Source organism: Girardinichthys multiradiatus, chromosome 19, assembly GCF_021462225.1.
Source record: "Girardinichthys multiradiatus isolate DD_20200921_A chromosome 19, DD_fGirMul_XY1, whole genome shotgun sequence".
In the NCBI taxonomy this organism is placed as follows: domain Eukaryota; kingdom Metazoa; phylum Chordata; class Actinopteri; order Cyprinodontiformes; family Goodeidae; genus Girardinichthys; species Girardinichthys multiradiatus.
In genome coordinates, this window is record NC_061811.1 from 12,954,114 (window position 1) to 12,980,434 (window position 26,321).

Consider the following 26,321-nt stretch of genomic DNA (forward strand, 5'->3'; position numbering starts at 1 on the left):
TTTGACAACTGATTTCTTTATTGTATTTTGGGCCTTGATGGGATTGTACTTTTTTTTAACTCAAAATTCCACATTTAATTACTAAATTGTGTATTTAACAAATTATTTAGACATACAAAACAATATGAATACATATATTTATTAAATATATTTATTGAGTTATTTAAATTGACACAAATATAAATATTTATTTAATGTCATTCCTTCGCTGGGTTGTGGCATGCTTGGCCTTCCATATTCAGGCAGGGTAATGCAAAAAGAAAAGCTTCAGCTGTGATAAAGCACAGAAACACCAACCAGTGTTACTAATGGGAAATCTAACAACTGAGCTGAAGAAACCAGTGAATTTACTGGGAGAAATGTTTACTGGGATGGAAATAAGGTGTAACTAATTGACTGAGTGGCAACAGTTGTTAGACTAGCTGCGAACTTAGTGGAAACTAACTAACTAACTTGAAGAATAGGTGAACATTGAAAACCCCAGGGCAGAAACCAACCTGAAGGACTGAATTTACAAAAACAACCCCTGATGACACTGCAAGACTCTCTGGCTCCTTGTCCTTCTTTATCTCAGCAGCTGGGAGGGGTAAAAGTCGGCTGAATGGATTTTTTTCACAAATCCTCAGTCTTGATTCAGCTCCTGGGCGGCAGGTCAGTCCTGTGGAAACAACCGAACTTCTGATAAATTCCTCTTTTGCTGAAATAGCTACTGGACTTCCTAATTTTGCTGTGACATTTTTAGCCAGAATCACATGTAGTCTCGAAAGTGATACCGGTTTCATTCGTTGTTTCCATTTCAAGCTCAATGTTTTATGAGCTTTTTTTCTGGAAGGGATTTGGGTTTAGAACATGAAAGACGACCAGGACACCAAGGAGACTGGTCCAGATTTGAGTAAAGTTGTAAAGATCCAGGCTGACATCCCAAACGGAGAGTGCGGCTCTGCGCCCCCGACGCGCCTCTACAAAAGACGCTGGGTGATTGTGCTCCTGTTCAGCACCTACTCCCTGAGCAACGCGTACCAATGGATCCAGTACGGAATCATCAGCAACATCATCATGAAGTTCTACAACGTGGACGGGTTCGTTGTAGACTGGCTGTCCATGATTTACATGCTCGCTTACATCCCCTTCATATTTCCAGTCACCTGGCTGCTGGAAAAGCTGGGACTGCGCTTTACTGCGCTGGTGGCAAACGCGCTCAACTGCGCAGGGACGTGGATCAAGGTGGCCAGCGCAAGACCTGACCTGTTCTGGGTGACCCTGCTCGGACAGTCCGCCAGTGCCGTGGCTCAAGTCTTCATTCTCGGGATCCCCTCAAGCCTGGCCTCAGTTTGGTTCGGCGCAGAAGAGGTTTCCACAGCCTGCTCCATTGGAGTTTTTGGGAATCAAGTGAGTTTGAGAATTTGGGGTAATTGTGTCCAAAGGGGAAAGACTTATTCACTATTGACAAAATTAATATATAAAATGCTGTTTTTTGAATTATGAATTGCCAAAAAACTAATATAGGGCACATGGAAGTACCAAAATAGGCTTTAGGCTACAGTTACTGTCAAGTTGCAGTCCTGTTCAATGCCAGGTTTTGTGACGTAAAAATACCTTTTTCACATAATGTGACATCCTGGACAATTAAACCTAAACACCTAATGTGTGAACACCCTAAAAACTAATTATTTATTCAAGCATCGTTTGACTGAGTCTTTCTGCATTGATTTGAAATATTTACAATCTCACTACCCAAAAGGTCCCTCCAAATCTTTTCATAAAGTTCTGTGGATTTGTATGCTTGCAATTACTGCAACTCTGAAGAAAATTTCTCTTCAGCTTTTTAGGAGAACATTGGAGGTTTTGAGTTTGAACTAACTGGCATTAGAACAGTTCTTCTTGACAAAAAGTTTACTTCCATTTGCAGAAAAGTAACCCCAGAGCATGCTGCTGCCTCCACCATGTATGGTGTTATTTTGGTGATCAGTGTTTTTGTCCTAAACAATTGTGGCCTAAAACTTCAAGGTTTTTATTTCATCAGACCACAACACTGTCCCACAAGGTTTAGGGACAGCAGCTCTTTTAGGACTGCGGTCAGGCTCTCCCTAACCAGTTTATATCTGGTCTTTTAAATAGTTTTTTGGGATGTGTCTTGTTATGGACATGCATTGAGTTCTCTGAGGTTGTGTTCAGATACTTGGCGATGCGTTCTTCAGAGAGGAGGAGTTTTTACAATTTAATTTTCAAACCTACTTGAGGTATACTGGTTGGTTTGACTGCAAGTATACTAAAGTATGTAATACTGTAAATACTTATTTCAAAGTCTCTCTGGAAAAATCTGTTTTTAAGGGCTGCAAAGGGGTTTAGGCTTTCTCCACAGAAACATTTAGGACTCCCTACTGCTGAGACACGTAGAGTTAGGGACTGACAGTGAGGGGTAAGGGATGAAATGTCATTCAGGTGTGGAAATCCAGCAGAACAGAACCTCATTAACTGATGTCTGTGTGTATAGTGCTGATACTCCTACTGTGATCCTGGGATTAAACTAATTTGTCGCTTCTTATTTGGTAGAATTTGTACAACTTCTGAGCTTGCAAAGGGATTTAAATGATCATTGAGATAAATTTTGATGCATAAAACTGAGTGCTTAGATGACACACAAGGGGATTGCTTAATAAACCCTTGGTGTAGATGAAATACAAAAGAATTTAAAGATTAAAGTCAGGCTTTCTCTTGTAAATATTTGCCTCTGTTATCCTCTGTTTGCAAACATGTGATGTGTGGTTATAAAAACAGGATGTTAAAACTGTCCTGCTGCGTTTCCCTGGAATTCCTATTAAGTCAATATAAGTAGGTTTACCTTTATATTACAGGGTGCCTTTGTCTGGTAACTCTGTCAGCATATGTTGTAAAGCTTATTTGCATATTTTACACCACTTAAAATGTAAAGCCTTAATGATGGAGTCCAGAATTTTTCCTCTTAAGTCTATTATGACCCTGCTATCTTATTTGGTGGCTGTACTGGAGTAAAAGCTGCTACAGAACTGGTTTGGAGGGGTTCTTTGGTATTTTGTCACATAAACAAGTAAAAAGGTATGCAACTGGCTGATTGAGTGGAAAAACCTGTTTTTTGCACCAAACGTATGTTAAAACAAGGTCCAAAACCTTTTGTAAAGCCAACGCTCTAGATTCTGATTGCCATTGAGGTATTTGCAGACTTTGCCCAAAGCTATTATACTGTTATATTTGTTTGGGTTTAAAAACCTATTCTGGGAAAAGTATTTTGCTCTCAAGTTAATTTACTTTGGTTATGTGCTGTATGTATTTTGAGCCTATATGATAGTTTCTTGCTATATGCTGAAGAAATATGTCTTATCTGAACTTGATGGATAACGAAGTTACTTTTTCTCCCCCAAATAAGACTCTGCCTAGGGCCCCATTCGACCTTGGGCCTGCCTTGCTTCAGGTGCAGCCTGAAATTGGAAGAGTCCTTCAATAAAAAAGAAACAAAAATGGTTAAATACTTGTATTCGTACTCATCATCTTCCGCTTTATCCGGGTCGCGGGGGCAGCAGACTCAGCAGAGACGCCCAGACGTCCGTCTCCCCAGACACCTCCCCCAGCTTCTCCAGGGGGAGATCATGTCACTGTCTCCATCTTCTGCCTGTTCTGAGTATTTATGTAAACTGTGTACTGTTATGGTGCATTAATATTTGAAATACCAGATATCCTGTTACCACCTTTACAGCACATTTGATCAGTGTAGATTTCAAAATATTTTGGATAACTTCTGTAATCTGAAAAATGTTTTATAATCTTTGTAACACAAAGTTTTCATTTTAACAGAAAACAACACAGCCCCGCAGTGTTTTGACTTCTAGTTAAAGGTGCACAGCTTGTTAAAACAGAGTAGAAACTTGTCTATGTTGTGGGTTTGTTTTAGTCCACCACTGAACCGGGTTTGACCTGCAGTTTGGAGGTTATGGGAAGGTATTTGCTTTTTCCTCAATTAATACATTATGGAGTAGTAGCAATACTGGAGACTGTCAGATTCGGGGCTGTCGGGAGGAGAGAAGAACCAACTATCAGAAGCACTGGAAATTTCCACCTTGCTGAAGCTGAATATGTAAACGTAGATTACAATAACATGATATTTCTGAAACTTAGTTACTCTTCAAGCTACAGCTTTTTAAAAAAAACCAACCTATAGCTCCTCATAATATGGGTTATTTTCAGAATATTTTATTACTGCATTAATAATGGGCTCCTTTTAAGTGTTAAAAAAAATTTACCATTTAAAAACTTTTTACACAAATTATGTAATATCCATCCTGTACAATTTGACTGGAACAATACATCTTTTTAGAAGGGGAAAAATAAAGTTGGAACAACCTGGTTGCATAAGTATTCAAACCCCTAAACAAATACTTTGTTAAAGCATCTTTTGATTCAGTTTCAGCATTCAGTCTTTGGTAGGAGTCTGTCAGCATCCCACATCTTTACTTTACAAAAGAGCACTGTAAACTGACTGTCCGTAGCCCTCTTTAGTTGACGCCACAGATTAAGTTCTGGATTCTGTTCATAACTTGATCCGCTTTGACTAAAACCTCAAATTCATCTGAGGAAAAGTAACCCCAGAGTATGACCATTGTTTCACTATGGTATGGTGTTGTGGTTGTATGTGTGTTTTTCTTTTTCTTTCCCAAAACAAGTTCACAATTGGTTTTGTCAGACTATATAATACATTCTCACAAGGTTTGTGGGCAATTTTAGCCTGGCCTGGGTGTTTAAGAATTGTCTTTCAAGCCAACCCTTTAGCTCAGACATACAGTATGTAAAACCCAGCAGATTGTCACATTTAGAACATAACTAGTATTTAAACTCCTGGGGGTCATTCAATGTTCCAGCTGATGACTTCCTGAACAGTTTCTGCATCTGTTTTAGAGAAACATCCAGTTTTTTAAGCCTCTAAGGTTTTGGTAAATACTTTGATTTTATTGTTTTAAAAATAAACATCTAAATCTTTCAGTTAAGTAGTGATACCATGTGGATCATAACCTGGAAAAGTGAAAAATGTATTTTTATTTGTGCAGATATCTGATTTTATTCCTAAAAACGCTAGACCACCATAAATAAATTCCTACACTGGTAAACTAGATGCGACTTGAACACAAAGCTGACATGGAAATATTATCATGTGAAATTTTGTGCTCTGCTGCGCGAGCCAACACTGCAAACGTCTCTGTGCTAACACTTTCTGCTTGCACTGTTTATGCAATCAGCCTCCAAAACCAGCTCCTAGACCCACCATTGTTATTCAGAACTAGATAGATGATGTGATGTGGTCTGTTTAATGTATGCAGGTAGGTAGTTTGCATGTCTTTATCAACCTCAGTGGACTTTAACTTGTTTGTAATCAGAATGAGTGTGTCATGTGCTTGACTTTAGCCATAAAATCAAGTTTTTTCCGTAGTCAGCCTTCATGATAATAGATGTGTCAAAGCATGGCACAAAGCAAGCAAAAATAACAAGAGAAAATGCTAAATTACTAAAGTGGTGTTTTACATCTGACAACCAGCAGGTGTCTGTTTGCTGAAATAAGTGGCTTTCTGCTCGTTATATTCTAGCAGCACCCTAGTGAATTACCTTTTGCCAAAACGGCACCAGCAGTTGGTAATCTCCATTTTACATTCAGCAGCTGAGCTTATTTATGATCTGCATGGAGAAAATGCTTGCTGAGTGGGAAGTCAGGTAAGGTGTCATTTAATTAACAGAAGGAAGACAGGAGAAATGTTCTCTTCCTGCTGCCCAGTATTACAGAACAACATGGGTGCTTCTGTGGGCAACATGAGTTCCCGGGATGAATGAATGGACAGCTAGGATGTCATCAAGGATGATGATTCCTCTCAAATTAAGAATGATTGCTTGTTTTGGAGGACACGAACACCAGCTTCCTTTGGGCTACAACGGTGACACCCTGGAGCATCCACTTGTAGAAATAGCTCAGCTCTTTCCAGTGATTCAGACAAAAGTTGTACTCGTGGCAATGGGTGATGCTGGTCCTCTTCAACCTCTTCCACGTTTCTAGGCATTCCATCCAGACTGGCCTCCCTGTGGCTTGGGCAGCAGGAAGTGTCCACAGCTTGCTCTATTGGTGTTCTAGGAAATCAGGTGCCTTTTTGAAAGATCTTTTAAGGTTATGTTCTTTTACATGCGGGCCATTTTTATACAATTCCCATGTGTTTTTATTCAGTGGAAAAAAGAGGGTACATATTTATTCATTTTGTGTGACCCGGTCTCTCAGCTAATTTGTTCTTTTGAATTGGCAGCTTTTAGTTGAACACCTGATTGTCGACAGTAAAGATAACAAAGCAAAAACTTATTTTTTAAGTTATCTCCGAATTACTCTTATGCAGTGGATTCAATGGGATGTTATGGGGTTTTTTTCGGCACTAGAGGCCTTTTATTTATTTATTTTTTCATAGTACGCAGACAGGAAGGAGGGGCAAAGAGAGGGGGAGACATTCGGCAAAGTTTGCCGGGTCCGGGACTCGAACCCGCTTTGAGGACTATAGCCTCTACATGTGGTCACACGCTAATCCTACACCACCAGTGCCATGCCCGGGATGTTTTAATATTAGATTTGAAAGTTGGGTCTTAAAGATCAGACCTTCCACTTAGAGATCAAATGTGCTATGCCTACATGTGCAATTTGGAGGTGTGCTTTTTTTTCATGAGCTGGAAGCCCTATGGCAGAGGTGCAGTGTTCTGCAACTCCTAGCCTCATCCCTTGTCAACCACACTTGAATCAAATGGCTGAATTAGCTCCTCAGCATGCAGTCATATTATAGAGAGTCCTGCTAATGACGGAGTTATTTGATGTTTGTTAAAGCAAATTCATCCAAACACTGGCTACAGAGGAATAGAGTTTGAGACTCCTGCGATTCATCAGAAGCACACCCACCTCCAACTTGAATATATAGGCCAGTTTCCGGGAGACTGAAGGAAATTGTAAGTTTTTTGGGCCTCCAGTAAAAATGCAAAATGTACTTCTCACACTGTCAAAAGTCCTGGCATCTTATTTAGTAATGTTGTAGGACTAGGTGGAGAGGAAGAATTGTTAGCAGTGGCTAATGTATTATAATTTTTAATAGTTGTGATTCTTTAACAAAAAGAAACCCTTTAGTGTTATCAGTTTAAATGTTGGTATTTGATTCATTCTGATTGCACTTGCTGAAATCCACAATGGGTATTGCTCCAGACTAAAATCATTGTATAGAATGGACAGCTCAGTGGTGCCTATGCGTTCCGCTTTGTGAGGCCTTTTACAGGCTTTACTCATCCTTTCTAATCAAACCACTTCAGCAGTTTACAATGTGCAAAAAATACTCTCCTTCAGTGACAATAAAAAGACACATTTGTTAATGTTCACTTACTAACTATGGTTTAATTGCTTTGGCCTCTGTTTCTGAATCAAATACTTTTTCATGCTGCGTTTTTATTTGTTTTTGTTTTTTTAAATACAACAATTTTTGAATGTTCAACTATAATTGAAAATAAAGAAAATGTGAATCTGAAATGATTTTTAAGTTTTTACCTGGACCTTCTACTGCTTTTGTAATGACCTTTGACTGCTGTTAGCAGATGTCAGTAAAAATTGATTCATTTTCTTTTCTTTTTTTTTATCTGCAGTTGGGTGTTGCCATTGGGTTCCTGCTCCCACCCATACTTGTTCCTAATGTGGACGATGTGAATGACTTGGCGTATCACATCAGAATCATGTTCTACATCAGCGCGTTCCTGGCCACCTTCATCTTCATACTTGTGATCATTGGTATGTCTACACCCTCACATGGGTACTAAGAAGGTTCTGTTTTGTAGTGTTACTTGGCTTAGTTAAAGGAAACTTCTAAACAAATCAGTCTCCTGGGCTATTAAAAATTAATCTGATGGATGGAATATTTACCTTTTTACATTAAGTAATCTCTATTACACAGCAGGAGAAGAAATTGGAGATCTGTGAGTTTCTCATGATTAAAATTTACTTGGAATAAACAGTAAAGTTATTTTATGCTTAAGTTATAAGAATCAATTAAGCTAATTGTTTAAACAAGGTTAATTGTTTCACTAATTACTCATTAAATAAATTTGGTGTAAACAAGAGGACAGCTAAACAAGCCACACACTATTACCAAAGGGGAAAGTTTGACTAGAAAATATAAAAAGAAAAAAAAAATGGATGGATGGATTTTGTGGCCTAAATTAGATCTGTGTGTGAATTGTACACTTTAGCCTCTAATGGGAGAACAAAAGAAATGAAACAAAGATTTAGAGCCAGCCTTAATCTCTCAGCTCCAAAACAACCCAAGTGCCTTACTAGATCAGCCTTAAGTGGTTAACTGTCTCAGAACCAGTTTAAAACTCTCATGTGGCTTACACTGGCTAGAGAGGTGGTCTGGTTGCTCCAATGTTTCTGTCTGCTTAGGATAATTGCACAGACTTTTGGATGTCTGGAGCTTATCTTTAGACAGAACTGAACAGCTATGGTAAAAGTTAAAAACTCTCTGATTAGCTTATTGGGTTAAGCAGATGGTGCTGCCATAGTGTGCAACAATGATAATTGAACAACATATTACAGAAACGTTACACAAAATTAGTAAGGGTATAATACAATGCAAAGAATCACATTTAATGGAGTCTTTTTTGGCCTGGCAAAACAAAACGCCTCTTAAAAATGTAAGTCTCTGGACAGAGATGCTTCTCTTTCCAGGGGAGTTGTCACAAGAAACTGACCAACCAATCAAAGACTGACGGGGTAATGTGAAAGCTATATTAGACGACCAGTAGAAATTGGACGACTTATTTATTTATTTTTTTCTTAAACTTTCAATAAATTCATCATTGGAGATGACGCACAACAGCAAAAATATATCATAGTTTGTCCAAGAAACAATTATAAGTACCAAGGGGGAGTTCAAAATGCATTTTAATCAGTTTGTATAGTTTTAGCAACCTGTGTCAAACACAGTCGAAATGTAATAAAAACAAACTGAAATGAAATTAAATACAAACTTTTAAGTATAATTTGACAGGATCATATACTTCTCATAAGCATATGAAAAGCAATAATGTTTGACTAGACCTTTTGTTCTACAAGGACATTTTAAAGTGACCAAGAATAAATTGGAGTGAGGGTTCTCTCTATATTTCTGATGCAGAAACAGACTACTGTAAATATGTTTTCATGTGATGCAATACAGTCCTATAAAGCGTGGATTTGTTTTCCCCTTAGGATTTGAATTATTTCAAGGTAATTCCTGAAGTGACAGCCAAGTTATCTGAAAAGATTAAATTCAGTTTATGCCTTCGTCTGGTAGAACTTCCCTGATAGCTTTGTTCCTTACTTTATTTGGACATTATGTCTCACTGCATGTTATATTGAGTTTGTAAATTGACTACAGTTCTGTCACAAGCAATGAGTTGGCTGGAAAAATGTGAGGTGACATCTCTGCAAACATCTTAGTCCCTGATTTAGCTTTTCCAGCTGTTGTGTACTAGCAAATACAGTATGCACACTGGTACAAATGTGAGGTTACAGCTTTATATCAGCTTCACACTGGGCTAAGCTCAGGCCTCCAAGCTTATTAGCATTCCATACATTATTTCTCTTTTTAATTGATGTGTTCTTAACACTATAAACTATGCTTGTTCTGTAGTGTTTCAGGAAAGACCAGAGATCCCACCAACCCAGTCCCAGGTTCAAGCCAGGATCTCCCGCTCCAATGATTTTTCCTACATGGCCTCCATCAAGAGGCTGCTGTACAACAAGGCCTTCATGCTGCTTGTGATCAGCTATGGTTGGTCCATCTTGCTTTATTATTAAATACTGCCTTGGCATTTTTTGGAACCCCTGGGAAAGACGTGTAAAACCTTTCATAATATGTGTCTTATTGCAGTAGCAAAATCTGTAAAAAAGTTGCAGTAGTTTTCAAATAGTACACTTTAGACATGTTTTTTCTTTTAACCCTTCACACAGTCTCTCCTCACTGTGTGCCATGTAAAGATAAATTTGGTTCTTCATTCAGGGCTGTTTGCCACAGCTCCAGCTGTTTTAATTTGACTATAACTCGGACTCCAGATGTATGCAGGGACGTCTGGGCGAGTGGCTATTTTCTTAGCCATTTCCTGTCTTCTGATGTTCAGCACACAACATACCTTAAATGACACGTTGTTTTGTCTCTCTGATTTTGAATAATGTTGAACAGAGAAACAAGCAAACACAGTCATGGATTACAATTTAAAAGCTCCTAAACACTATTCTCCTCAGTGAATGAATCAAATTAAGTTTATTTCTTTTAATTAAAATTGGGCGACTCATTCCTCCACACAAAGGCTTGGAGAAACAGGAGACTTAACTTACTTGTACTTAATGTTGCAATTGTTTGTCAAGTAGCCATCCATCCATCCGTCCGTCCGTCCCTCCCTCCCTCCCTCCCTCCCTCCCTCTTATCCGGGGTCGGGTCGCTGAGACAGCAGCCTAAGCAGAGAGACCCAGACTTCCCTCTCCCCAGCCACTTGGGCCAGCTTGTCCGGGGGAATCCCAAGGTGTTCCCAGGCCAGCCGAGAAACATAGTCCCTCCAGCATGTCCTGGGTCTTCCTCTGGGCATCCTCCCGATGGGACATGCCCGGAACACCTCACCAGGGAGGCGTCCAGGAGGCATCCTAACCAGATGCCCGATCCACCTCAACTGGCTCGTCCCGACATGGAGAAGCAGCGGCTCTACTCTGAGTCCCTCCTGGATGACCGAGCTTCTCCACCTTTTCTATAAGGGAGAGCCCAGACACCCTGCGGAGGAAACTCATTTCGGCCGCTTGCATCCGTGATCTCATTCTTTTTAGTCATGACCCAAAGTTCATGACCACAGAGGAGGGTAGGAATGTAGATTGACCAGTAAATCGAAAGCTTCGCTTTTTGACAAGGCTCTCTTTTCACCACAACAGACCGGCACAGCGACTGCTGACACAGCACCAATCCATCTATCGATCTCCTGCTCCATTTTTCCCTAATTTTTCGGAGAGGTTTTGGCTAGAAATAGTCGGGCTCACCTTGACGTATGGCTCTGGCTCTGCAACCAGTCTCCTTGAGAGGGGTTGGACACTCTTCCACTCTGGAGTTGCCCCTGGTGAGAGGCGCCAGGCTGGGCTGGGCATACTTGTTGCCCCCCATCTTGGTGCCTGTCGCTTTGGGTTCATCCCGGTAAATGAGAGGGTAGCCTCCCTCCGCCTACAGATGGGGGGACGGGTTCCGACTGTTTGTGCTTATGCACCAAACAGCAGTTCAGACTAACCAGCCTTTTTGGAGTCCTTGGATGGGGATACCGTTCAGACCTGGCAGACCCAAACGAATCTTGAGGGTCTGCTGGGAACGCCTGGCGGAGTCTCCTGTGAGGTGCAGTTCAACTCCCACCTCTGGGAGAGCTTCAAACACGTTCCGGGGGAGGTGGGGGACATTGAGTCCGAGTGGGCCATGTTTTGCGCCTCCATTGCAGAAGCGGCTTACCGGAACTATGGTCAAAAGGTTGTTGGTGCCTGTCGCGGCGGTAATCCTCGAACCCGCTGGTGGACACCGGCGGTGAGGGATTCTGTCAGGCTGAAGGAATCCTATCGGGACTGCATGCTGCTTGGACTCCTACCAGGAGTCCAAGCAGCATGCAGCTCGGGTGGTTGCTGAGGCAAAAACTTGGGCGTGGGAGGAGTTGGAGAGGCCATGGAAAATGACTTCTGTACAGCTTCGAGGCGATTCTGGTCCCCATCCGGCATCTTGGGAGGAAGAGGTACATCACCAACACTGTTTACAGTCGGGAGGGTGTGCTGTTGACCTCAGCTTGGGACATTATGGGTCGAGTACTTCGAAGACCTCCTCAATCCCACCGGCACGTCTTCCACTGAGGAAGCGTAGCCTGGGGACCTTGGGGCGGGCTCTCCAATCTCTGGTGCTGAGGTCACCGAGGTGATTAAAAAGCTCCTCGGTGGTAAGGCCCCGGGGGTGGATGAGATTCGCCCGGAGTTCCTTAAGGCTCTGGATGTTGTAGGGTTGTGTTGGTTAACGCGACTCTACAGCATCGCGTGGACATCGGGGGCAGTTCCACTGGATTGGCAAACCGGGGTGGTGCAGCCATGGTCCCCCTTTTTGAATAGGGGGACCGTAGGGTGTGTTCCAACTATAGGGGAGTCACACTCTTAAGCCTCCCAAGTAAGGTGTATTTGGGGGTTCTGGAGAGGAGGGTCCATCAGAAAGTCGAACCTCGGATTCAGGAGGAGCATTGTGGCTTTTGTCCTGGCTGTGGAACACTGGACCAGCTCTACACCCTCAGCAAGGTCCTGGAGGGTGCATGGAAGTTCGCCCAATCAGTCTACATGTGCTTTGTGGACTCGGAGAAGGTGTTCGACCATGTCCCTTGGGGAATCCTGGGGGTACTCCGGGAGTGTGGGGTACCAGGCCCTTTTGATACGGGCTGTTAGGTCCCTGTATGACCAGTGTCAGAGCTTGGTCCGCATTACTGGCAGTAAGTCGGACTAGTTTCCGGGGGGGGTTGCACTCCACCAAGGTTTCTCTTTGTCACCGATTCTGTTCATAACTTTTAGGACAGAATTTCTAAGTGCAGCCAAGGTGTTGAGGAGATCTGTTTTGGTGGCCTTAGGATTGCGTCTCTGATTTTTGCGGTCCTATTGGCTTCATCAGCTTATGATCTACAGCTCTCACTGGGGCAGTTGCAGCTGAGCCTGAAGCAGCCGGGATGAAAATCAGTGCCTTCAAGTCCGAGACCATGGTCTTGAGCCAGAAAAGGGTAGATTGCCTTCAAGTGGAGGAGTTCAAGTATCCATCTATAGAAATAAGTTCTTATTTAGCAAAACTTCTTCTTTTAATAAATTTTATATCAACATCCCCAAATATGACTAGACTTGATACGGCTTCAGACAGCCTGCAGACTGGTAGGTGTTTTGTCTTTTTGGTTGTTTTTACTTTTTTCTTTTTAATTTATGGACCTGTACATAACTTTGGTTGCTTTTGGGTGTGTAAAGTAAATGAGGGTTGATTGATTGGTCCATAAATACATAAATTACATCAATAGGATAATACAATTCTAAAAAAAAAGAATTTAATATGAAAGCATAATATACAACAAATCTTTAAATGATTCAAAAATGCAAAAAACTACAAAAAGTGAAAAGGAAATTTGCATACAAACCAGTTCACCCTAAGTCTGGAAAAGTAGCAGGAATACCAATCGTTATTGTACAGTCCTACAATAATACTGCACAAAATAAAAAGCTATGCTTCTGGACAAGTTCATATGTGTAAAAATCTGCATTAACTGATACTGATATTTTAAAGAGGATTTTCATGGCATTGCTGTGTGTAGCTTGCAGGCTAGATTTTTGGAAACATGACTACAGATGGGCAGAGGAGATGCAGTGTGCAATAGAAAGCCACTTTTACTCTGGCTAAATAGAGGATAATCTTGTGTGCTTTAGTTTTTGTCTGAACAAAGAGGTTATAACACTGTCTACACATCATAATTCACATTCATTTATTTGGTAATGAAATGAACAAGGTATTTCACATTGTTAATCTCCAAGACGCATGCCCACTTGATTTAAAGGTTGGATTATTGATTTCGGTGGCATTGTATATCAATTTTCTGTCTGTTGCAAACCAGGCTGAAAACAACCAGGTCACCTGCATGACTAACATGGTTGATCAGTGTATAAATGATATATTACCAAGAAGGTCTGAGAAGCTTATTTTTACAAACTTCTCTTGCAGTAGGGTTCTAATTATATCGTTGGCATGCTGTCAGTGATCACTCATTCAGAGTAGGGTGTTGATGCTGTATTGAGGTGAAAGACTTGATATAGTACAGTATTGATTAATTAACTTTCAGCACAGTTAATCAGTAGTTTGGATCAAAAGTTAATTTAGTCACCTTTTTTGGGGCTCAAAGGTCATGATTTAAAGTGTAATCCAGAAATTTCTCAAAGGTTTTCAGATTGTTTGGGAGATTTTACATAAAATTGTGTCAGTTTTCTTTTTTAAATGAATGCTTATGTATAATGTGTTAATTCTCAGAATAATAAAATAATAAAGCTTTCTGTTTGTTTTCTGCAGGGTTGAATGTCGGCTGCTTCTATGCCATTTCTACACTTTTGAACCGAATGATAATTGAACACTACCCTGTAAGTTTCTGGTTGCCTCCTAGAAGACACAATTAGATTCCATTTTATTTCTGAGCAAATTCTTTCTATGAAGCTTTCTTTGTTCTCTTACCCTCTAGTTGACATCTTCCATGTTTTAAACTTTTCTGGAATTTGTTTTACTACTGAACTTTAACGCTTCAGGACTTTTGACCCTCACAAAGATAACAGGATTCTGAGATTTCTGGTTGTTACGGGTCTGGATCAAATGATCGCCTTGTCACACGTGTCCCATAAACCAGCAATGTTAATGACTTTTGCTTCAGGGTGAAGAGGTGAACGCTGGGAGGATCGGTTTGACCATCGTTTTTGCTGGAATGGCAGGATCTCTCATATGTGGGCTTTGGCTTGACAAGACCAAAACTTACAAGTAAGATCATCTTGTAAAACTGGTTTTGAAACCTGATGTGTATAAAAAATAACGCTGAGCCATGCTACCAGACATCCATGGAAAACCCAACGCTGTTCAATCACTAACAATGAACAGTGCTGGTGAAATTGATCAGCTGCAAAGTGAGTGCCTACATTTAATTTTTATTATGAACATTTAGTAAGACATCATGGCCTGAACCATAAGTTTTACCTGACTTGTAACAACTTAATTACTTTTGCCAGTACCAAAATATTCACACAGTCCCATGATGGTTACACAATCTAAATATGGGGCTGACTTAAAAAAATCTGTCCACTAATACAGTTAAAAATGAAAAAACATTAGTATTGTTATTTTGGCAAGAATTATAAATGCTTTTCTCAAAGTAAATGTCTCCATGTATTTTCACCTTTTGGTGCTTCCTGTAATGAGGCACAAAATCTACTGTGGCAGGTTAAAATCCTCAGTCCTCAGATTCCTTACATGCCGGCAAAATGCTTAGCTGTCAAAACTGTTTGGCTCAGGTTTAAACCGTGGACCCTCACATTATCTCACTGTGTTTATGATCCACACCTGTGTTGTGTTTTCTGTTAATTGCACCCCACTGTTTTTCATGTAGTTCTGTTAATCCTCTGTTGCATTTAAGTCCGTGTTCTCTGTTTCCTCATTGTCGGGTCGTCTGTTTGTCCAGCTGCTTTGCTGTTAATCCTGCTTTTCCCGTTACTCTTTTGGTTTTTCGCCACCTCCGACCACGACAGTGTTAGACATTCAGTGGACTTTGCTATGCTAACAAAATGTTTTGCACCATAATTTACGCATGACTGTGCAAGAGACTGCATTCTCAAATTAAGCCTGTTTTTGCAGGAAGTGGTCTGCAACCACATAGGTGTATTGTTTTTGACTGATTTATAAAGATGAGGTGTCAAATATGTTTGGCTGTAAGCTAAATTTAGGAATTAATTCCCAAGTTAATTATGTCTGTAGTTTAAGAGAAAGATAACATGCTTTAAACTTTTTAAACTTTGTTTTGCTTGCTTATGTTTTTTGTTTAAAAACGTTTAACCCAATTTAAATGGTAGATTTTAAATACTTAGTTTTTGAAAATCATTCTTAAACATCCTAAAAGTCCAAATTATTATTATTTTTTTTTTAATAAAGAATCGTCAATAATCCCTTTCACAAGGTCATTGCTAAAAAGGCTGGCTGTGTGCTGAAGCCAAGTTTTTTAATAGAAAACTGAGTGGAAGGAAAAAGCATGAAAAGGAAAAAGGTTCACAAACCAGCAAATTAGTTTTGGGCCACAAAAATATATTTAAATGAACGTTTGCCTTATTATTAGGGCAAGTTTTTCAACATTTCAGCTAGATTTTTTTCTTTTTCGTGGGCTAAATTTTTTTTTCTTATCTATTCTTAGCAACTAGAATACAATATGGATCACCATTTGTTTCAAAATGCTTACTGTATTTAGCCAAGTTTAATGAATGGGTGCAGCTTGGTCTGCTTTTCAGTCAGTCACTAGATGTTTTTGGTCCGATACGGTGTACACTAAGAAATTAAAAGCATGTTTTTCAATAAAAAGACGTACTTTGTTTCAGACTTAAAATTTTTTCTATTTTAACCAGATTTTATTTGGTCACTATTTGAAAATGTGCCCATCTGAATCAGCCACATGTGCAGGGAACACAATTTTTTTTTCTGCTCTAGAATTGTGGTCAGGGGCTGCACAAAATCATTCAAATGATGCAAATAGCCCTGGGCTGCACTTGGATACTCCTAGTTTGAGCCTTTGCCAGTGTAAAAAATGCTTTAGATTGTACAGTGTAATAAATAACCTGGTTAAACTCTCTATCCATATTACATATACAGAAAAGCTTGTGTTAAGATAAAGCTGGATATTATGTTTTCTGATCATCTGACCTGCAGCAGAATGAGTCTAATGACTGGGTGCCTTTTTAAATTAGCTGTATCTGAACAGTCAATTTAGTTCTGAGTTCTTACAGTATGTCTGTTTGTGAATGTTGGGTGAATTTGTCACAATGCTTCAACAACAGCCTTCCACTGGTCTTCGCAGACAAACCACCCTGGTGGTGTACATCCTTTCGCTGGTTGGGATGCTGGTTTACACCTTCACCCTCAATCTGGGTCACCTGTGGGTGGTGTTTGTCACCGCTGGAGCCTTCTAGGGTAGGTATCCATGGTGAGAAAAACTGAACCGTGGCTTTGTTGTGACATGTACAAGAACATTTGCATAGCACTAATTCAAATCCCTTCAGGAAGATGTGGGCAAAACACATTTGATGATCAGTCTCTATGTTTTAAGAGTAGCAGTATTTCAATATTTTATCACTCAAGTAGAAGTATAAAAGTAGTATTCCAAAAAATTACTCAAGAGTTAATAAGTTATTTGGTAAAAAGGCTGCTGAGTAACTGTTTCATCATAAAATCTGATTTTAATTTGAGAAAACAATTTAATCACATACAAAACCCAAAGAAATACAATAAAAACAGCAAAAATAACATTACATTAAAATAACAAACAGGGGAAGAAGAAACAAACATTTCCAAATCAGATTTATTTCACAGGTTAAAGCCTCCAATACTTACAGAAGGTCATTTATATGTTAGAAAAGTACAAAGTACTTCCAGTGTTGATATATACCTTTTGCAGTATATTCACTTGACCTCCAAGCAGCACAGCAGGCTCAGCAGAACAATGAAGTTTATTGTACAAACAGCAAGTCTTTGACATAAACTGTAAATGGGATTGGTCCATTTTTGGCTTATTGTTTTAGTAATCCTAACAAACTAAAGATACAGTGCAGTAAAGTTAAGTAAATGTAACTAGTTCTTACCCTTGTCTGGATGCAATTCTGGAAAGATTCAGGCAAATTTCTTTGAAAAGGCATCAGTGAAATTTGTTAGATCTAAATGGCAACACCTCATTTATTTTCTTACTCCAAATGCTGTCCTTGCAATTATTGCAATTTCTGGTAAGATAATTGAGCCCATAATTAGTATCCATAGTAATGTCTTCTTTTTATTTCCGAATTGCAGATTCATGCATTATGTAGAAACCTGTCCTACTTTTCTACCAGTGAAGCGATTTTGCAGTTAATCACATAATTAAGGCCAAAACTGTGGCAGAGCAGACTCTTTGAATTTGGCTTTTAAGTTGAGCTTCAGTTTCTGTTTTATATTCTGCAGCTTCTTCATGACAGGATATCTTCCTCTCGGCTTTGAGTTTGCAGTGGAGCTCACCTTCCCAGAATCTGAGGGAATATCATCAGGTCTGCTTAACTGTTCAGCTCAGGTCAGTTATTGTTGGCAATGATTAACTGCAGACTTGCAACTGAATGCATAATATATTTTTTGACCCTAAATACTTTTGGTGTAAATTTTGTTGCAGATCTTTGGAATTATTTTCACCATTGGACAAGGAAAGCTTATTGATAAATGGGGAACTTTAGCTGGAAATGTTTTCCTCTGTAGTTTTCTGCTGATGGGAACGATAATGACAGGTGAGACACGGACATCAACACATCAGATTGCAGCTGCAAACTGTGGAGGCATTTATTTGGAATTCATTGTGATACACTAACAAAAAGTGAAAGAAAAATTAATTTTAAACATATACACTGCTCAAAAAAATAAAGGGAACGCTGAAATAACACATCCTAGATCTGATAGAATGAAATATTCTCATTGAATACTAATATAGTTGAATGTGCTGACAACAAAATCACACAAAAATCATCAATGGAAATCAAATTTATTAACCAATGGAGGCCTGGATTTGGAGTCACACACGAAATTGAAGTGGTAAAACACTACAGGCTTTAATGTAATGTCCTTAAAACAAGTCTAAATGAGGCTCTTTATTGTGTGTGGCCTCCACGTGCTTGTATGACCTCCCTACAATGCCTGGGCATGCTCCTGATGAGACAGTGGATGGTCTCCTGAGGGATCTCCTCCCAGACCTGGACTAAAGCATCCGCCAACTCCTGAATAGTCTGTGGTGCAACGTGATGTTGGTGGATGGAGCGAGATATGATGTCCTAGATGTGCTCAATCTGATTCAGGTCTGGGGAACGGGCGGGCCAGTCCATAGCTTCAATGTCTTCATCTTGCAGGAACTGCTGACACACTCCAGCCACGTGAGGTCTAGCATTGTCCTGCATTAGGAGGAACCCAGGGCCAACCGCACCAGCATATGGTCTCACAAGGGGTCTGAGGATCTCATCTCTGTACCTGATGGCAGTCAGGCTACCTCTGGCGAGCACATGGAGGGTCATGCGGCCCTCCAAAGAAATGCCGCCCCACACCATTACTGACCCACTGCCAAACCGGTCATGCTGAAGGATGTTGCAGGCAGCAGATCGCTCTCCACGGTGTCTCCAGACTCTGTCACGTCTGTCACATGTGCTCAGTGTTAACCTGCATTCATCTGTGAAGAGCACAGGGCGCCAGTGGCGAATTTGCCAATCCTGGTGTTCTCTGGCAAATGCCAAGCGTCCTGCACGGTGTTGGGCTGTGAACGTTTGTGGACATCGGGCCCTCATACCATCCTCATGGAGTCGGTTTCTAACCGTTTGTGCAGACACATGCACATTTGTGGCCTGCTGGAGGTCATTTTGCAGGGCTCTGTCAGTGTGCCTCCTGTTTCTCCTTGCACAAAGACAGAGGTCCTGCTGCTGGGTTGTTGCACTCCTACGGCCTCCTTCACGTCTCCTGGTGTACTGGCCTGTCTCCTGGTACACTCTGGACACTACGCTGACAGACACAGCAAACCTTCTTGCCACAGCTCGCATTGATGTGCCATCCTGGATGAGCTGCACTACCTGAGCCACTTGTGTGGGTTGTAGAGTCCGTCTCATGCTACCACGAGTGTGAAAGCACCCCCAATGTTCAAAAGTGACCAAACATCAGCCAGAAAGCATAGGTACTGAGAAGTGGTCTGTGGTCTCCACCTGCAGAACCACTCCTTTATTGAGTGTGTCTTGCTAATTGCCAAAGATTTCCCCCTGTTGTCTACTCCATTTGTACAACAGGATGTGAAATTGATTGTCAATCAGTGTTGCTTCCTACGTGGACAGTTTGATTTGACACAAGTTTGATTTTCTTGGAGTTATATTGTTGTTTAAGTGTTCCCTTTATTTTTTTTAAGCAGTGTAAATCAAAATCTGAGTTGTGGTGAGCACATGAATTCTGAACACTAATTTTCAGGTCTTACCACAGTTCTCAATTGGATTTAAGTATTTACTTTGACTGGGCCGTTCTAACACACTAAAATGCTTTGATGTCAATCGCTCCTTTGTTGTTCTGACTGTAGGTTTTGGATTAATATTGCACTGAAACGTGAATTTCCAGCCCAGTCTCAAGTCTTTTGCAGCCTTTAACAGGATTTCTTTCATGCTGGTCTTGTATGTAGCTCCACCTAATTTCCCATCAACCCTGCACAGTTGCCTTTTCCTGTCCCCACAGCATGATGCTGCCATCTTTTACTCTGTGGAAGTCCAGGTACATGTGCAATTTTGGTTGCATTGCATAGCGTATGGTATATAGACTGGAAAATAAAATTCTGGTTTATTTTATCAGAGCATCTTCCTCCATTTGCTGTATCCCCGACATGGCTGTAACAAACTGTAAACAGCGTTTCTAGCTTTGAACAATGTTTAGTTTTTCTGCCACTTCTTTGCAAAGGGAAGGTTTTTGGAGTGTAGGACTATTAGTTCTCCTATTTACAGATTCTCCCACCTGAGTTCTGCATCTCTGCAGCTCTTCCAGAGTTAGCATGAGCCTCTTCACTGCTTCTCTATTCTCTATGTCAGGTTCGTCAGTATAGGTTGTTTCAATAGTCTCTTAGATGTTCTAAGCCAAAGCCCCATGTTGCTATATGGGACACTCAGTGGCTCTTAACAAGTTTAAACAAAAAAATGTTTATCTTATATAGAAATATAACGAGACTAGTTTTCCACAACACAATGAAACCAGTTGTCCTGCAAATGATGTGCATTAATTATTTATTCAGTTAATTTATTATTTCTTCATGTTTCATTAATATAGAAAAGACTGAACTGGCCTCATTCTGCTCAAAATATCTTTTTTTTTTTGTCAAAAGTTTGATATTTTTCTTTTGCCCTGAAACTATAAATTAAATTTAGTTTCGCCAATAGGGTTTTATACATATATTTACCATGGGTCATGTAGTTTTTGTATCTCCAGACAAATTTTACTTACCGGTTTAATTGCAAAAATGGCTCTTTGGATCATTAAGCTTGCTGACCCATATTCTAGGCTTTTGATACTATGGTAAAACCTAGCTCTGTATTAAAATTTTCTTCAACTTTACCACTGCCCTGTCTGCTGTGTTCCTCGGTCTTTATGATGCTGTGTGATGTTCTAACAAAGCAGCATGCATAGAACAGCTATCGAGTAAAAACTGCATCTTTCTTGGATGTTGGCTGCCCCCTAATGGTTTAAAACAAAAACTGCCCTGAAGCAACTTTCACAGATTTATTTTAAATTAAATACCGTTTTTTTTTTTTTTGTTTCCACTAGAATTCCCATACATTTTAAATTGCTCTGAAATCGTTTTAAGTTTTTTTTCCCTATTTTTAGTGAAAAATCACAACCATGTTTTTCTGAAAGTTGACAAATATAGTTGTCAGGTTACAAAGTTTTTGCACAGTTAATAAAATAAAGCAGTAGAAGCCAATAACCATTTTATAAGCCACATTTGCTTACATTTTAGAATATGGAAGTTAACACACCAATTTTTTTTTACTGAACTCTTCAAACATTTTGTTCTACAGTGAAATCCTTCTCATGTTTCTCACAGGATTCATCAAATCTGACCTCCGGCGACAGAAGGCCAACCAACAGGCTGAGGTGCAGACTATAAGGGTAAGTATACCTCTGTGAGGAGCATAAAGTCTGAAATGGGGATCTTTCCAGTCCTGTGAAATGGATGAGGTCAGATCCCAGCCTGGCTCTGGTCTCTGCTGCAGTTTCTGCTGTCTGCTTGGCTGCAGTTGCTCGCCCTGCAACATCCTGTTGAGCTTTCCTGGTGTTTCTCAGCTGTACGGGAGACACTTTTGGGTTGGTCTGTCTAAGCCTTTAAAATAATCGCAAACCACCTGTTATCTCTGCTTGGAGTGGCAACTGCAACTGCTTCTATATCAATTACATGTTTTATGTTTTTCTATAGAAATGGTGCCACTTTTTAAACTTTGTTTGTGCAGCTGACTGCTTTCAGATATTTGGTAATGATTTGTAAGTTAAAGGTACATAACATATTAGATTGTGAAAACATTTCATTTATTTCAGTAATTCAATTAATATAGTGACTTGTGTAGATTCATTACGCACAGTAATATTTTAAGAGTTTCTACTAATTTTGGTAACATTTCTTAAATTGGTCTGGTGTGACATTCCAATTTCTCTAGAAACAAATTTTAAGACATTATGTTTGGGCCTTTCAATGACCTACAAAATAAACTGCTTATTTGGCAGTTGTCTTGCAGACAGTCATTGGCACCCTCCACAAGATGTTTAAACAGTTTGCTTATTCAGCAGAGACCTTTTGTGGCTTTGAAGGTTGAGTGGAAGGAAAGACTGTGGCAGAAAAAAGCACAAGGAGCAGGAGAAGCTGCAGCTTTGGGAGGATTGTGAAGCAAAGCCAATTCAAGAGTCTGGGTGAGATTCACATGGAGTTGGTGCTTCAAGAGTTATCCCAAACAGATGTTTCCAGGACATGAGCTGCAATGCTACATTTCTTCTTATGCCAGTCCTGAACTAGAGACAGCAAAAGTGTCCTACCTGGGCTAAAGACAAAAAGGACTAGACTGTTGCTCAGTAGTCTCAAGTCTTCTTTTCAGAAAAAAGTATATTTTGCATTTCATTTGAAAATCAAGGTCGAAGTGTAGCTATGGATCAAGAGTGTAGCGGGCCTAGAATCCAAGTTGCTTTATGTACAGGGTGAGGTTTCCACAGGCTGTTATGATTTGGGGGAACCATGATATTTGCTGGTGCAACTCTTCCCAATGCTAAAGAGCTTTATGGGAATACTGCTAATTTTTATTTTACCACAGGTCTTAGCAGCTGCCCACACTGCCAAAAGTGCAGATACTTGCTTTAATGACTGGGATCACTGTGCTATATTGACCAGCAAACTCGCCTGACATGAACCCCATAGAGAATCCTTTGGAAGATGAGACGCTAGACAGAACAGTGCAAATGACCTGAAAGGCACTATCGAAGCAACCTGGGCTTGCTTTACACCTCACCAGATCCAAATGCTTATCTCCACTATCCCATGCTGCATTGATGCAGCTGTGCAAAAGCATAAGTAGACTTATTAGTAGGCCGACATTTCTGTGGATGACCTTTTGTCTTACCCTGCTTGTCGAGGTTGTTGTCTGCTGACCAGCTATCCTCTCTAAGATTGTGTGTGTAGACCATAACATTTGTTGTTGTTTTTTTTATTCCTGTTTTTATTTAGCTGTAAGCCATAACAGAAATAAACCCTTAAAGTGTGTAGAGAATCTGTATAATTGTTTTCCCTTTTTCAGTCCACCTAAGGGCTGGACTGTGGCGCAGTTGGTAGCACTGTTGCTTTGCAGCAAGAAAGTCCTGGGTTAGACTAATGACCGGAGGTCTTTCTGCATGGAGTTTGCATGTTTTCCCCATGCATGAGTGGATTGTCTCTGGGTACTCTGGCTTCTTCCCACAGTCCAAAAACATGACTGTTAGGTTGATTGGTCTCTTTATATTGCCTTTAGGTGCGAATAGGTGTGTGCATGGTTTGTCCTGTGTGTCTCTGTGTTGCCCTGCGATGGACTAGCGACCTGTCCAGGGTGTACCCTGCCTCTTGCCTGTAGACTGCTGGAGATAGGCACCAGCTCCCCTGTGACCTTGTATGGTAAAAGCGGGTATAGAAAATGGATGGACGGATGGAGTTGAATTACTAAAAAAAACCTTTTAAAGACTTTAATTCATTGACATGTACTGTGCCCAAAATTTATTGTGTAATGTAAAATTATTTGTTCTGAAACAAAATATTGTGGCATCCAGCTGCTTGAATTTTTGATTCCTAAGAGCTGTTGAAAAGCTAACCTGCAGCTGCTTGAGCGCTCGGTCTTTAATACAATCATGGCTTCTTTTTATTTATTTATTTATTTGCATCACTTTTTGCTTTAATTTAAAAAAATAAAAGTTCAGCTTTAACTGAAAACACCAGTACTCCTGCACACCTTTTAAACTAATCAGGTTCTTTTGCAGATAACTCAATAAAAAAATAAAATGGAAAGCTAATTCTAGAAATTGGAATCAGTTTTATTGCCAAGTTTGTACAGATGAACACAAAAAATGCATCTCAGAAATAGAAGTTTGATCATAATCAGTATACAGTTTCCTCAGTTAAGCCTGTAGATCTTAGTGGACAGGCTGCTGAAAGTGCAGATGGGTGTGCAGGTGTTTCTTGAGCTGGTGGTGGAGGTGATGTGGCGAGAAGGATAAAGGTTGCCCACAGGGTCCCCCAGATCTTTGATAGCGGAGCTATGGTTCCAGCCTACAGAGTCCATGACATCCGTGCAGAACTACGGAGCTACAGCATGCAGCAGCAGTCAGGACATAACTTCACAACTTCACAAAAACCTAAACACATCTGACAACAAGGTAGGGGCACTCATCACCAAAATCAATCTAAAGAAAAAAAAAAAAGACTTCCTAAAGCGTCCGGGATATGAAACTATAACAAACTGCAGTCCTTAAATTGAGATATTATAATCAATTGAGAAAAACTTTCAGTTATGCGCAGAATTGGTTTAAGTTTGTGTTCTGTCATTTTTGTGTCCCCTAAGCTGCATTAGTGCTTGTCTGTCCATGTGTGTTTCAGGAGATGGCCGCTGACGTTCAAGAAAATATCCTGAAGGAGAGGAAGTTATAAGGAGGAAAGTTGTCTCCTCAGCAAACCATGAAGAGTTGAAACAAAGTCTTAACAGACACATCAGAATGTGTAAACATACCAACAAAACCACAAGGGAAAATGCTGCTGTGGCTGAGTACACGCAGACTCTGTTATCATGCTGGACAACCATCTTTGATTAGTGTTAAAACTGCTGCACCTTTTTGAACTATACTGACAAGCAATAGAAAATGACATGAGGATTTGAAATGTAATTTCATTACAAACCTTTGCATACATTTGAGATGCACTCACAGAAAATGCATTATATACAGTTAGGACATGTTATTTTTTTCTTCAACTCGTTCTGTTTTTCTGAATTCAACCTGTTAAGCTTTCTACCGAGCTTTCTCACTTAGTAACGGATTTTCAGGGCTTTTTTAACCTTTAAATGTTTAAAGTAATATTCAGTCATTGTTTCCTGATACTGCATTTGTACTGTGCAACTGAACTTAAGTCTTTACACTGGTGAAGGTACACATGTGAGTTCTGTGTTTTGGAAGATGGATCTTAAATACAGACCATGACTGCACTGATTCAGGGTTATATATCACCTGTTTGCCAATAAAGGATCACCTGGTTGGTATTCTCCTGATTAATAAATACTGATTGATGCCATGCATCAGAGAACACTTGCGCAGATCAGCACTGTTGTCATTTTGCAAGATATCTGAAGTTTGTGAATAAACCTTTTAAGAATATCTGGAAAATGTCAGAACCAAACAAGGTTGATGGAAAAGACAAGTTTTCCATTTTGATCACATGTTTTCACAGTATACTTTGCCATAATGGTTGGATGGCTAAATGATGGATGAATGCATGGACAGATTAATAATGGATGGATGAATGAATGAATTGACTGACAAACGTATAGCCGGACTAGACAAATGGTGGGGGGATTGATTGATGGACAGATGAATGGATGCTGTTAAAGATGGCTGAGTGGACAGATGGATGGATGCATGGATGGAATGAGTAGACGGATGAATGGTTGGATCGACAAATGGATAAATGAATTGACAGACTAATACATGTCAGCAAAGGAATGGATGGAAAGATGGGTGGATTGAAGGATGGATAATGGATTGTGGGCAAACATATGGATGAAAGGATGAAATGAATGGAGATTCAAAACGGATGGATTGAATATTGGATGATGAGCAAACGGCAGGATAGAAAAATGAATGAATGTTGGGCAAATGAATGGACTGATGGGTTTATTGATGGATGAATGAAACCAAATTCCTGGCAATAGAAGTGCAACTTTTTTCTTAATTTTCTTGGTCCATTCTTGTGGAAAATACATAAATTCCAGATTGTTTTCCAGATCGTGTACGAACATAACGTGGTCTCCACATGTAATCACTTCTGTAACTGTGAGAATTGCTGGTGTGATCATTCAGAGGCATCTCGAATGATTTACTGTAACAAACATTTACTGTTGCACACTTTTATGTTGGTGATAATAAATATTTCTAAGCTGCTGTGACTGTTTTGTTTTTGTACTCACCTCATGGTTAAATTACCAAAAGGCCCTTGATGATATGAAATCTGGCATATTTATTGCAGTATTTTAATTTACAGAACATTTTTCATTATAATGAAAATATTAGAGATTTTGGAGGCAGCAGTAACCAAAACATGTTAAAATGTTAATAAAAGAACATGACAAAGATATATAAAAAAGGATAGGAGAGACAACAAAATACCTAGTATCCTAGATTAAAATTTCTACCAAAAACAGA

General features: G+C 39.9%; 1 protein-coding gene across 1 annotated transcript; it reads left to right on the forward strand.

Annotated features, from left to right (window-relative positions):
* The first annotated feature begins 302 nt into the window (after window positions 1-302).
* On the forward strand, window positions 303-26,060 carry flvcr2a (FLVCR heme transporter 2a). The gene is given in 11 exon segments (XM_047345493.1): window positions 303-1,389; window positions 7,675-7,816; window positions 9,699-9,839; window positions 14,154-14,221; window positions 14,506-14,609; window positions 16,684-16,800; window positions 17,817-17,922; window positions 18,019-18,130; window positions 21,451-21,515; window positions 24,180-24,287; window positions 24,508-26,060. Coding segments are annotated over 11 exon segments (1,554 nt in total). The 5' UTR covers window positions 303-849; the 3' UTR covers window positions 24,559-26,060.
* The last annotated feature ends 261 nt before the right edge of the window (window positions 26,061-26,321 follow it).